General features: G+C 42.7%; 1 protein-coding gene across 1 annotated transcript in view; it reads right to left on the minus strand.

Annotated features, from left to right (window-relative positions):
• The window catches only part of slco3a1a (solute carrier organic anion transporter family member 3A1a), a 42844-nt gene that overhangs the window by 21109 nt on the left and 7079 nt on the right, over positions 1-14656 (minus strand). Inside the window, exon 2 of the mRNA XM_080504494.1 lies at positions 13188-13644. Coding sequence (XP_080360620.1) covers positions 13188-13644 — 457 coding nt within the window. The remainder of the gene's footprint in view (positions 1-13187; positions 13645-14656) is intronic.

A 14656-nucleotide genomic window follows, 5' to 3' on the forward strand; every position in this document is an offset into this window, starting at 1 on the left:
ACGTAACAGTCACACACACATTAATCACACCACCACAGCATCTGCAGTAAAACCAGCTCTAATTATACCCTGGCCGTCACCGTTCACATAATATTTAAAGTATCTTACACTTACTCTATGGTTTATAAGATAAGTTTCATAAATACTTTACAGTCAGATAAGGCAATGTTGTTGTTCCTTCTGTTAGTGCCTCCTTTAAACAAGCCAAGAGCTTTCTTGACGAGTATTTATGTTGTGCCCGGTATGCCCACAATCAGTTTCTTTTCCACCTTGTAGGTCAATACCATTAAGCTACTTTAATTTGACATGCAGTAACTTAATCTTTGAGTCCAATTAACCTTGTGTCATCACACTATTCCAGGAAGCAGTAAAAGCCTTCATTAACCTAAATGGCAGCAGTATTAGATGGATCTGACTTGACCGTGGTCCACTTACATTTGTTTCATTTAAGTCCACACTCCTAATTAATGATGCGTGTGCGCGAACCGAAAAAAGCCCCGCGTAATACTAATTACCAGGGATTTTTACTTTGAAGCCGCTGTGAGTCACTGTTGTTGTGCCCGCTCTGTGGAAAGGCCTGCAATTTCCAAATGTTACAGTAATGCAAAGTCTGCCTGCTGTTGCAATAATGACAATGGCGGCCTGTCTGCGCCGTAAGATTACATAAACAGGCCGGGCATGTTTTCAAACGGGGTAGTGCGGCGGTGTGATGCTCAAAGGGACTCGGCCCAGACTGCCAGACTCTGTGAGCAGCGGGTCAGCACAAGAGGACAGACACAAAGGGACGGGTGGTGGAGAGACGATGCGTAGGAGGCAAGGTAACAGAGCAGAGCAGCCCAAACCACACAGCGGCCCGTTTGTAATCGGCCTCAGACGCTGGGGGAGAGAGAGAGAGAGAGGACGCCACACAACGGCCCCAATTGTTGTGAGGCAGCGTGGTAGGATGAAGGCAAAGGGCAAAAGACCAGCGCGTATGTACTCTCTGCTGGAGAGCCACAGCTGCCCTATTGAAGCCGAGGAGCGCAGGGAGATGTGGGGCTCTTCCACAGCAGCTGGTAGCAGCTTCTTCAGCAGGTGCTTTGGCCTAATTATCAGGATGGAGATGCCAGCAGCCCGGTTTTCCCCTTTTTCCTCCAGGAGCTCGGGAGAAGCGGGCACATCGTACAGGGGCGGATTGTACGATATCACGTCTGCCACTTGTGAAAATGGAGCAGTAATTGTGCAACGTCCGGAGGAAGAGGAGAAGTTATGAAAGACGGTGTTAAGAGGGAGGCGTTTGAGTTGAAACCAGACAGAGAGGAGCGGGCAACGGCCCAACACAGAATGCTGAGGCAAATAGAAGCGTTGCACATTAAAATGTGGTTTAATAGATTTCCGATCAGGTAAAAATCTCACCATCAACATGAAGCATCAAACACTTGTGTCCTCTTTTATGCGTATTTAAAGTCCATTGCACCCAGTGAAGAAAACGTTAAAAAGCGTCATCATTGTCAAAGAAAATGAAGCCAGAGCACATCTTCAAATAATAAGCCCTCATTCATACACAACAATAATTACAGAAAGGATGTACTGTAACCAATATGGCCATGATTCATTTATGAATTTTAAACAGCTATAGATACAGGCAAATGAGCGAACATGGAACATCAATTTTTAAGACTCAAAAAGTCTGATTCAACTGCAGTGTCTGTGAATGTAAGTGAGCTCAATATGTCAGAATGATAATAGTGCATCCAATACCTTTCACAAATCAAAACTAAGAGACTCCTCATGTAAACATTCCAACTCAATTATGTCATCTCTAGGTCCTATATGTATATTATGCAAGTATATTATATGCAAGGCTTGTAACTCGGATCGGTTATGGTTCAGTTAAACTACCGTATTACTTGTCGAATCACATTATAAGTATGTGAAAAACAAGGATGCTAAATGCTGCAAAAACCCTGTTATCTGAGAAACAGGACTTTCCCCTGAAGTGACATGTCGGTAGGCCTAACAACTGCACGTTCAAACATTAATGTGAACATCTTCAGAAAGTATGTGTTTTTTTGCAGTTAATAAAGAAAAAGTTTGCTGCATGTGTTTAAAGGCTAATTTATCACTTTGGCCAAATTGAGATCAGACTGGACTTTATGCAATCCCATGACACTGAACCAGATTAAGATTGTATTCAAGATATGAGCTTAATCTTTATTAATGAAACACTCCTGTTTTTTTGCTTTTTAGTGTCAGAAATATTACAACTTGTAGTCGATACGTTGAACTACGCTGACTGACAGTAATCACATTTCAGCGAATTAACAACGCTGTCGGCTTCCACTTTTAATGAAAGTATTAAGGTTATACAACTTTACAACCGAGTGAAACTGAGCATTAAGAGCAGGTGTGTTTCAGCAGGGTTGTGGAGGAAACCACAGGAGAACAACTAACATCAGTTTGCCACAACGAATGTATCAAATTTGATTGAATCAAACTGTTATTTATAATTACTACCTACCTATTGATCAGACTCCATTTAATTAGGCACTGTTATCCTTCACTCTCAGCCGTCACTGATACGGGGATTAAGTGCTGAACATGCCTCGGAGTAATCCTAGGAGTCCACAGAGCTCGCACTTATGCCCCACTCAATCAATGAGGCTCGGGATTTGTGGTAAAGCCAAGAGTGCACGGTGAATCTCTATTTCCTGAGCAAAGTCCTTGCCCAAGGTCAGGACTTTTCATACACTCTTCAAAATGAGCTGCTTAGTGTCTGCTAAGTCCAAGGCAGGTGCAGACCATCAGGAGTCTCCCAATTATTTGATTTGTAAACTGTGTAATCTTTGATGATCACGCCAGCACAGCGCAGCCACAGCTGGATCCTCGACAGCAGAAGCAGAGGAGCAACAGAGCAGCTCAATCCCATAGCTTAAAAAAAAAAAAGGCAGCCAAACAAGCAGCCGTTTCTGTAGTAACAGCTTTGCTGATAGTACTGTGTTTATGATGCGTCTCCTCCCACCTCTTATCCCCCCCCCCCAAAAAAAATCCTCTTTTTAATCAGCTGCGACAGAGCCTGACCCACATTGCCTCAAGGAGACGGCTGGCCGGCAGGACGAGGTTCACGGAGGCTACGAGAACTCAGAATACCACGGGCGTGTTGAGGCCAAAATACCGGCTGTGATAAAAAGAAGGATGCTCCACCTTTCAGGCCATCTCACCCCGTCTCTGCTGCTGCAGATGGCAAGCTCGTGCAAAAAAAAACAACGGGGGAAAAAAAAAAAAAAACCCAAGCTGTTGGCAGTAACCACAAGTTTCAGCAGACGGCTCTGGTGACACAGCCCGAGTTCTTCATATCTGTCATCCAGACATGATCCATAATCACACAGTAGATTTGATCTATTTACTGGTAAAACTCGCACTTTCCCAGCAAAACTGAGGATCACAAATCTCCTGGACCACAAACTGGTCCTGTGAGGGTCAAACTCTTCAGATACGAAGCAGCCTGATTAGGAACGCCACTAACTTTCTCACAACCGACAGGCAGCTGTGTGGGGAAACCATGTGTATGAGGATTATTTGAATCATCGGGTTGAGAAGCGTGGATTCACTGTTGTGTTACCTTTTCTTTTTTAACAACTATTAGGCAAGTATGGGGCAATTTCGCTCTCCTGATTAGCATCTATTCAGCAGCTTCCTGTTACAGGAGATGCCACAGCAACGTCACCTGCACCATAAACGTGGCGACTCTTTACACCAGATGCCCTTTCTTCCAAAACCAGGATTCAGACCTGTCTCCCCCTACAATCAAGCAAATTAATCTTTTTGTTGCCGTAAACTGAGATAATGCACTTTATTTTACTCTATTCTAAATGGTGTCTTCAGTTCCCACACATTTACAGACTGTTGTTGCAACAGTGTTGACGTTACATCATGATAAACGGGGTTCAAACCAATATCAAGACATTCCATGAAATAGTTAATTATCTCAGTTTTTTAATTATGTATTGGAATTCAAGTTGTATTTGACTTTATGTGAGAACTGACAAATGAGTGCATTAAATGAGTCTTTTTTTTTTTTTTTATGAGACAATTGCTTAAGCTTTATATGGCCGAGATTGTAATTGGCAAGTATTTACAAAGAACATAAATATTTTTATTGCGACAAAAGACATTAACTGTGCAGGAACAAATTGTTTCCAATGAAAAGCAAAGCCTTTTTTCAACTGATAAAAGACTTCAAACGTTTAATACGGCTTTAAAATGTTCCACTTCAAGCAGTAAAACTGAAATTATAATCGATCAACACCTGATTACCAATTGATTCATTGCGTTCTGACATGAACTGAAATCAAACTAAATGACGACCTACAAATACAATAAACCACTGTAAATGCATTTCTATTTGGAGGTTATTTTGGAGGATTCTTTGCCCTCTGTTTGTTTATTTAACAGTCAAGTGAAAGGTCACATACAAATGTCATGTGAAGCCTTGAATCATCTCCACACTGCAGACTACAACCTTTATCAGGTTTCAATGGAGAGAAAGTGACATTCACTATATTCCAACAGCTGTTTGATGAAACAAACACTGCATTACTATCCCTGAAATTATATACCAAATGTATGTATATGTGGATGCACTATAGAGACACAAGTTCATGTGTGTGTACGTTTATATTTATATTTGTACGTGTATGTGTGTGGAGATATGTACATGGCATGTGTGCATCACATATACGTGATATGGATTTGTAAATACTACATAGAAAAATAACTACAAAAAAATCTATAAAATATAAATTGTATATATAGAATACAACGATGCACAGAAGTTTGATGATGATTACTATGCAAGATCATTTTCCTTTTTGGACATATGTAATTGTTCTAGCTTTTGTGTTTGAAGTGAAGATTTTATTAATCAATAATTCGTAATTGAGCTAGTCAACGTTTGTGATTAGTCTGATTCTGGAAGGTCCAAGTCAAACTTCCTGTGCGGACAATTTCGTACGTAGATCAGAGGTTCCCTAACTTATATATATATTTTTTCTTTTTACCGAGGGCCAGATATAAAAAAAACCCCCAAAAAACTAGCAGCAACAGTTCTCTTTAACTGGCCTTGTTTCAGTGAGTATCTCATTGGAGCCATCAGGGTGTGATTAAAACATTAGTGTTCAGTGTGAACAATATGAATTTAAACTGTAATTTTTATGAACGTTTGCAGTACAAGACCCATTAGTATTACTCCAACGCCTCAAAGTAAGTCTTGTTGATGGCTCTTGGTTTTAAAACTCAGTACAATAGTATATAAATACAATACAATCAAGTCCAAGTTTCATATGTGGCCACATCTATGACATTATTAGAACTTGTTAAATGGAGTTCTAACTGGCCTTAAACAGCTCTGGTCTTCATTGAAGTTCATGCACCAACCTGAGGACAACTTGCATCATCAGACAGCTCTTTGCCAGGAGATCCTAGTCAGTTGTGCATGAAACACAGACTGCTCCTGGAGCCTGTTGTCATTTCCCAACTGAAGCCCTAGAAAAATCTTTAACTATTAAAAGTGGACACATTTGCTCAGTATGTTTTGCCTCATTGCTGCTCTGCGGGCCTGAGCGATGACCTTATTAGAGTGGAGGAAGCAGAGCAGACTCCCATCATGTGACTCCTTCTGCTGCTGGGCAAAGTTGCTAATCAATCACACCGACTTGCAGCGTGAAGTGTAGAGCCTGCCTCTGCTCTGCGCAGCGACAGATTTCCTCCTCTCTGACTCTTTTACACGATACGGATACAGAGTATTTGGGGATAATTGCTGATTAGCTAAACGACAGCATGTTGTCGACCAGTTGGATACGAGATAATCTCGTGTCCGGTGCCCTTTCGACCCTCGAGGACCAGAGTAAGAGTAACTAAGCAGGAGGTGGGCGCTACATCCGGGACTGCAGCCCCCACGCAGACATTATCTGTGCCGTTCGGCTCGCGGCACAGGATACTTTTGCGTCCTGTGACGCGCACTGGAACGCCGCACGCACTTCCATGCGGCGACGCGGGCAAGCAGCCGTCGTGTGACGAGCATCTTCTGCGACGACGTCCATCATCTTGAGATAAACCAAAATGCTGTTGCTAGGCAAACTCAGCGCGCAGCTTATTGCAGGGACGGAAAAACCCATTTAGAATCTAATCCTTCAAGATGACATTAACATGCGCTGAGTTTAAGTAGCTTATATAAACGCGCCTGCTGCAGCAAGCGCATGGAGTCGGAGCATTTTAGCAGGAATGTTGACAAGTCTCTCGAGGATCCCTCTGAGACCCTTGTCACTGCAACTACTGGTGTCGGTTTTTCCTCACCAAGACTGAAGTTAAATCTATTCCTGCAGAGCCTGAATGAATATAAAATACTGAAATGGGTCATCAGCGAATGCTACGTATGTAGGTTTCATGCTAGTGAAAGATCCTGCAAAAGAATGAAAAAAAGAAACTGTTATTGGGAGAAAAGTCCAGAGGCTTAAAAGACTATTTTTTTATGCTGAGCCATGTGGCCATCTTTTTTTTTTTTTATGTTGTGGCTGAAGATGCTGTTAAAAAAAAAAGTTTCACCCACAGCTTTTCATGCTGCTGTTTGGCTGAAAGAGAGAGGAAGGAGAGTTCAAAGCACATGTCTGCTACAGGCACTCACACCAGCTTGTGTCCGCCAATAAAAAGTGGCAGGATTTCGCACAGTTGCACGCTCGGGCTGCTGTCTGTCACTGCTGAACGACACCGAAAAGCCCAACTGAAATCTTAATGACTCACTTCTGTCTGCAGGCACAACTGATGCTGGGTTAAAGATGCACTTATTAAAATGAAGAGAGGATCGTCCTCAGAGATGCTCCAGCAGAACTCAAGCAGTTGAAGGTGTACATGTGTTTCACTAAGTGATGAGCTGATAATATTGGTAAGAGAAAGAACAAAGTGAGCAACTTACTGCATCACAAGTATATCAGAGCTGGCTTGCCAGCAAAAATACATGTTTCTTTCTTAGTATGTCACAAGTGTATAAACAAATGTGACACATGTCCTTGTTGACTAAGGAAAAAGCTCTTTAACCGATTTTAAGGACATCAAATCTCTTCTGTTAAGTCGCAGCAAAAGAAATGCCCCAACAACAATATATCAGCATCTCAGGAAATAACCTAAAGGTGAAGAGTGAGCGCTTTGGATTTAAATTATAGATACAGAGTACATGTATGGGGTGCGACTTGTGTGGATGAGGATGTGGATCTTCTATCCCTCTCACCGCTGATATATTTTTATCTTCAGTGGGGTTAAACTCTATCCTCCTCCATCATGCATAAAGCTCCTTCACCATGTATGTTTTCATGGCCGAAGGAGCTTCTTGGGTCCTATTTTTTGTACAACTTTTAGTTTAGCTGCCAATATTGAATTCTTGACTTCTTTTAAAAACGTCAAGCCCGTTTTTAGATGTGCGTCAAATTGTCTCCATTCCCGCAAACATTGTTTACTGTGTACGTTTACTGACCTTAACTGTATAAATGATTAACACTTAGATGTCTTTAAACACCAAAGTACAGCAGAAACTTTCAGGAGAAGGTTTTGAATGTTCATTTGGAGGGAAAAACATCCATTTCACCCACATCCAGGTAAATTTGATTGATTGAGTTGACATGATGAAAATTTACTCATCACAAGAAATCATGAAATTACCTGAATCCCAGACCATTGTTTTCATCATACTGTAAAATATTCTGCTGCTTCAGAGCACTGTCAATGCAAGACTTTGTTACAAATTCAAATTCCTCAACAACTGTTTTGGATAATATGGAAAAAAAAAAATCCAAAACCAAGTAAATCTGTCTTGCGCTATCAAATAACCTGCTTTATCAACACTCGCCTCGAAATACTGATCAGAATGTCAGCATGCTTACATACCAAACTAAAAATAATATACATTTTGAATATTTTGTGCACAAAAAATAGACTTTACCCTCAGTGGGAGTCAATGCGAGGAAGGAAGGTAACGCCCCAAAAATAGACTTAAAGTGTCCCTGAAATAATTCTATTAAAATACACCAGTATTTAGCATTATTTTCCCCCTTTCGAATGATATATGACACACCAATGACAATCACACCACTATCTTGCTCTTGAGCGCCGAACGTCTAAATATGCCTTTAAATCTCCCGGCCTGTGAATCTGACCTAGTTTTCCCAACTTGCCGTAGTTTTGCGCTGTGACGTATGAGGGGTTATTTACTTCCGCCCACAACAGCTGATCGTAGCGTCTTGTTTACATGTGCTCTGCATTATCGCGTTATTTAGCAGTTTTTTAGAGCCATGCCTAAGCGTTGTGTTGCGGCTGGGTGTTCCCAAATGCCCAGTCCGTCTGTAAGTGTCCATAAATTCCCAAAAGATCAAACTTTGAGGAGATTATGGACAAAACAAGTGCAGCGCACTCGCTCCAACTGGACACCAACAGAGGCCTCCTATCTCTGCAGTCAACATTTCACAGATGACTGTTACGAAACAGCACCCGCAATCCGAGAGTCACTTGGTTTTGCTGTGAAGAGGAAACGTATCCTGAAACCTGGTTCTGTCCCCACCATTTTTAAACGGCTTTTTAACGGATTTTTAAACCCAACCTTCAGTAAGTCTTTTTAAAACCTGCTAAGACTTAAGACAAATAGACCAATAAACTTTGCAAAACACCCACTCTGACACAAGGGTAAATACCCGGTCACGCACAATATGTGCACACGGGTAAATACCCGGTCACGCACAATATGTGCACACGGGTAAATACCCGGTCACGCACAATATGTGCACACGGGTAAATACCCGGTCACGCACAATATGTGCACACGGGTAAATACCCGGTCACGCACAATATGTGCACACGGGTAAATACCCGGTCACGCACAATATGTACTCACGGGTAAATACCCGGTCACACACAATATGTACTCACGGCTCAAACATGTATGGTTGAACGCCTTGATTTTCTTCTAATTCTTCCTCCGATGATTCCTCTCCTTCATCTTCGTCCAAAACCAACGATACGTCACTTAAATCTTCGCTAACATCGCTCCTAGGTGCTTCTGTATCGCCAAACCCCTCCATTCTTCAATCAGCTGATGTTGTTTTGGCTGGGACATATAACCCCTCGTACGTCATATCCGGTCTAGCTCAGGCGGCTCACATTTATGGCCCGCAAATATACCGTCGTCTGCTGCATCATGTAAAGTCAATTAAAAGGGTCGGAATTCGGACTTTTATCTGGGAATGTTATATACCTTTCGAAAGCATATTTATTCTTCTTTCTAAAGATGAAATCTGAAAAACATTTCAGGGACACTTTAACACCTTTATTAAACCTACACTCTTTGTGTATCCATTATGCAAAAAGTTCACGTGTGGAAATCTGAGGGATTTCACAGATGAAGTGCTGACCCGATGTGATTAATTGATGTCATACTTTTCACTCTTGCCATAGATGCACTGTCTTGCTGGCACCACATACTTTACATTACAGTTTAATGAAGGACATCTTGGCTGTTTAAAAGCTTCTCAAACCTAGAAAGGCAGCTGGGTGAAGTTCACAGCGTGTGCTGTTCCACCTCAGCTCGAAGCCCTTCAATGTGTGTCCCGTACAGTGTATTTATGCAGTCGGGGGTCCGGTGGGAAGAGCCAGAATTAGCAGTGGATAGTGAAAGGTCATAGAGCAGTGGGAATGCAGATCCTGTTGACGCAATCTGTCCAATCATATTTATTTCCTTTGGCCTGCGACGAGCGCCCACGTCTAGACTTGGGGAAACGAAGCAATACAACTTCATCCCAAACAAGGTGATGTGCAATTTAAAGTTTGATGACGGTGGCAAAGGCACTCGAACTGGTTTCTTGAGAATGCTGAACAACTTCCTTTTAAGACGAACATGTAGTACTTGCCCAAAAGAATCTAAACAGTGACAGTGAGCACGTTTCGTCCCCCAAAGAAAAGGAGACAAAGAACTCTATGAGGAGTCACAGCAGAGTGTGTTTTAGAGTTGTTCAAACAGAAGTGAGACATGTCTGCTGCAGCATACACAGTATAATCAAGCAGCTGGAGCCTTCGGAGGGGTTGTTTTTCACAGGCCTGCGTGGTATGCATGTGCGTCCAGGCCCACACAGACCCACCTCATGGCTGGCTGGTTGGCATTCCTGCTTCACTCTGTAATTATGGCTCTTCTCCAGGCCTCTCGGCTGTGCACTCCGAGCACCACTGCACTGTTGCAGGGCGGGACCTGCCTCCTTCAAAAGGCGCACACTTTTCACCTGTGCATTTTACCTGGAGTCTAATTTTAACGATCCCTCGTCACTGGGTGAAAAAGAATGCTCCGACAACAGCAGCAGGAGTCGGGTTGTGTCGAGGCACAGAACAGCCTCAGTTACATTCAGAGTCATGCATCTTTAATTGGGGTTAACCACGGCATATTTAACCCCGCACAAATGTTAAAACTGTACATACTGAACAAAACGTAAACAGAACTTCTGCCGCAAATGCTGAAGTGTACGTGGCACACAGTGTTTTGCAATGGTTGTTATTTTGCAGTGTGAAACTGAGACCGCACTGTAAGCGGAGGAAGTTTTACTGTACGTGCTGAAATGACAAATCTGTGTGGAGCTGGCTTAAGTTTCTGCTTAGATTAAGCAATATTGAAGATCAATGGATGGATTGGTTCTATAATATTTTGCAAAACTTTTAGTTTTAGCCACATGTGGAAAATTTGCTATATCTCAAGACAACAACACAAAGTACATTTAAAGGAGATCATCCTGTGTGTGTGTGGGGGGGGGGGGGGGCCTCTTCATAAATGTCTTCACAAGAAATGAAATGTTAAACATGAGAAAGAAGTCAAAGCTGAATAAACCCCGTTTCGATATTGCAGGAAATCAGAAAATATTTGGCCACGTCAACCAAGTGTTACAAAACAATACTTTACTTCAGTGCTGTACCAATGTTGACGCTGACGTAAGATGATGAATAATCCATATACAAGCAGTATATGAAAGGAAATCTCAGAGAAATTTAGACAATCTCTGCCATTCATGCAAGCTAGGGGCACATGACATGCCTGCAGCAGAAGGATTAGGACGATCAGCTGAGCACGACTCAATACCACATTGTTCCTCGCAGCTCACCGCTTGTTTTCCTCCAACTCTCCTTGCAGCTTATCGGAGGACGACAGAACCAAATCTCCGCTGCCCCTTATGGCAGCCAAACTTCAATCACTCACAGCCCACTTCCCAACACTAACCTCTAACAAGCCACGGCACAATGGGGCAAAATGGCCCAAGCCGTTTTCATGGCATTGTGTCAGGATCTTTAATGTTTCCAACAAAGCTCAAGGTGCTTTTACTAGAAAGAAAACGGCTCAAGTGCGGGACAAATAAACACAATGACTGGCAATTAAGAAAAATCTACTTTGGGCCTGAGATTACAGATCAACAGTGACGCCTTTGTTCACAGAAAACATCTGTGCTTGGGTGACAAAAGGCAGCCACACAGCACGCTGCTGCGTGGACGCATCAGGAAGGGTGTGTGCCAGCCTGAACCCATCCTACATTCAGCCTCTCATTGTCTCTGCTCCACACTGATAACAAGCATCGCACACTGTGCAGACACATCTCATCCACTCCATCAAAGCTTCATGCGGCAGTCTGGATGACAAGCTAAAGGCCCAGCAGACACGAGGAAAGCTCCGATTGCACAGGTTTGATGCTGTGGTTCACAAGTCGAACGTGTTACGTGTTGTTGGGAGTGTTTTGAGATATTGGGACACTTTGGAAACCGGTTTGTACAGCGTCAGTGATCAGTGCTCTTGAAGATCAGTGATGGTATACCAGCTCGTAATTTCAATAGCCTAAATTTAGGCATGCATACATCTACTTTCACACTTTTTATGACATCTATAGAAAAGTTGAATCTACCTGAAAACTGAGAGATAGCCCCTAATATCTTAAATTATATACATATATCACATATTTTACATCTTTTGATTTCAGTCGTGAGGTTCAATGATTATGTTAACTAAACACAAACATATCCCATGTAAAAAACAACAACAACAACAAAAAAAGACTTGTACATGTGTAGGCAAGTACACTTTCTTGAATTCAGATAGGTCCCAAAATAGAGCTTCTCTCTGTATACCGAAATAGCAAACTAGATATGCAACAGCAAAAGCACATCCCCACATAACCCCTTTGTGTATCCAGATTTTTGCACTGAAAGCACTTTGAATGCACCTTGAAAACCCCAAAGAGCCACATCAGCAGCATCACGCCTTTGAAAGGGGACTGAGCAAAGCAGACGCATTTCAGCCGCATCTTGGCCCCTTCGCCTCTTTAACTTCAGTAATGGAGATTAAAAAGCAGAGAGATGTGCTCACCTTGCACTCACGTCAACGAGCGATGAACAAAGGGACATGATGCGCTACAGAGGAGAACGCACACATGCTGTGTTGATTCAAACTATGTAAACACCTGCTGGTGATGAACAAACACCCCTGTAGTTGACTTAACATTGGACCAGTTTGAGCTGCTTCCAGAAATCCTTGTTTGAGAACACTTCGGCCTCATTTATACGACAACGTTTCATGTGACAACATCTAACCCACAGGAAAAAAAAAAAAGGCGTTCATGTGCCAGGCCCAGGGAGGGTGCTCTCGCTCGTTTTTGTAATGGAAGCACACAGACGTGTGCAGAGAACAATGCGCAATAAACGTAAACAAAATCGAGACAACCCGACATTCGTATGGACTGATGACGAATCGGATGCCATCAGGGGTGAATCTCAACTGTTAAACTATCGACATGAGCGAGAGAACTAGAATATGGACCACGAGTCACACCAATACGGGTCTGCCATGTTTGTTTACAGGGACGAGAGGGGAGGCGGGGAGCGATGGAGAGATGCACATGCATCGTAACAACAGTTTGTCGACCGTGACAGAATCTTTCCACCTTGGGAGCTGGTGAAATTTTTTTTTTCTAAATTATGCCACTTCTGAAACTTTTATCTCCAACTCTGCAAAAGCATGGATAAAAATTACCATTGGAAATGTGTAATTAATATTATCGGAGTTAGATTTTGCACTTAATCTGAAACCATTCGTACATATCACAGAGCAATGGGAATCCAACAGATGACTTATAGCATTGGCTCACCTATATAGAGTGACGAGTCCTTCTTCTTCACGTGATCATCGATGTAGGAAACCCCCAGAGGCTGCACCGGTGTGGCTCCGATCCCAAGCAGGACCTGGGCTCCGATCAGCAGCAGGTACATCATGTTGGTGTTGGTTCTGTTGGCGCACACAGCGTCCTCGTCATCCTGGATCTGCGCACTGCTGCTGTTTGAACAAATGTCCCGGCCCACGTCGGTCCTCGACGTTCCCTTAATCATGTACGGCTTGGTCAGAAACTCGGGCAAAGCGGACAGGAAAGCGCCGAGTGCCATGACGATGCCTCCGCAGCCAATCAGACGGGGCCGATGTGCCTTGGCCCCGAAATAGCTGACGAACAAGATCAGCGCCAGGTTGCCGATCTCAAAGCTGCTGGCTATCACTCCAACGTCAGCGCTCTGCAGGTTGAAGCGCCGCTCCAGTGTGGTCAGCACGCTCACCTATAAACAACGGGGCAAATCATGTGAAAGAGTCAGAGTGAAGTGATGCTGCTGTGAGGGCTTTGAAATTTTCTAAATCATTAGATCATCATTTTCTATACCCAACACCAAAACTACGAGCAGGGGCTTTGTTTGAGAACAGACGCAACTCTGTTACAGTCATTTGGTTATAAAAATGCACATAATAATACAATTTCACTGGTTTGCAGAAAATTTATCTTTTTTGCCCCCGGTGCAGCATTGCGGTGGGCCACGAGCAGATGACTTCACCGAACAGACACTTTCCCACCACAAACCGCCAAACGGACAGCCTCATTACAGCAACGCATGACCGGAACCAAAGCCCCAATGTATGACCTTCACAGACAATGTGGCTTACATGCTCTTTTGCAGTCACACTGTGTGGTTTGAGAATGAAAATCATCAATAACTCACTCCTTTAGTGCCTTATATTTCATAAATAAAGGACATTTCTGTAATGGTTGGTTTGGCTCTTAATTGCACAAACTGTATATGTGTGCCCTGTGATCTATAGGTGACTTGTCCAAGGTGAGCGCCTTGCCAGTTGGGATCACTTGGTTAAAGCGATATTCAAGATGGTAAAATGGTTTAATCTTATTCCCAACTTTTTTTTTTTTTGTCAATTTCAGGAAAAACCAATCTAAATTCACACCACAAAGGTACATAACCATTTAAAAAAAGATAATCTACAAAATCAAGTTCAAATCTTTTTTAAACAGGCTTTGGAAAAGGCTACAGGAAACTCATAGGGGTGGAAGTCATTTGCATCTACTTCGATTGAGAGAAGGTGAAAACAAAAGAGCAAAACATGATAACAATATGGACACTTACTGATGCCAAGTGTAACAGATGTCATTATCATATAATCAAATGCATCCAGACATAGATCGCACATCATCATTGGCCGCAAACAAGCGTCTGCATTCAATTCCATTAGACCTGCGTTGGAACAGAGCTTGTGCATTTTCACCATCATCTGTTTAAACAACCT

Source organism: Blennius ocellaris, assembly GCF_963422515.1.
Source record: "Blennius ocellaris genome assembly, chromosome: 11".
Lineage (NCBI taxonomy): Eukaryota > Metazoa > Chordata > Actinopteri > Blenniiformes > Blenniidae > Blennius > Blennius ocellaris.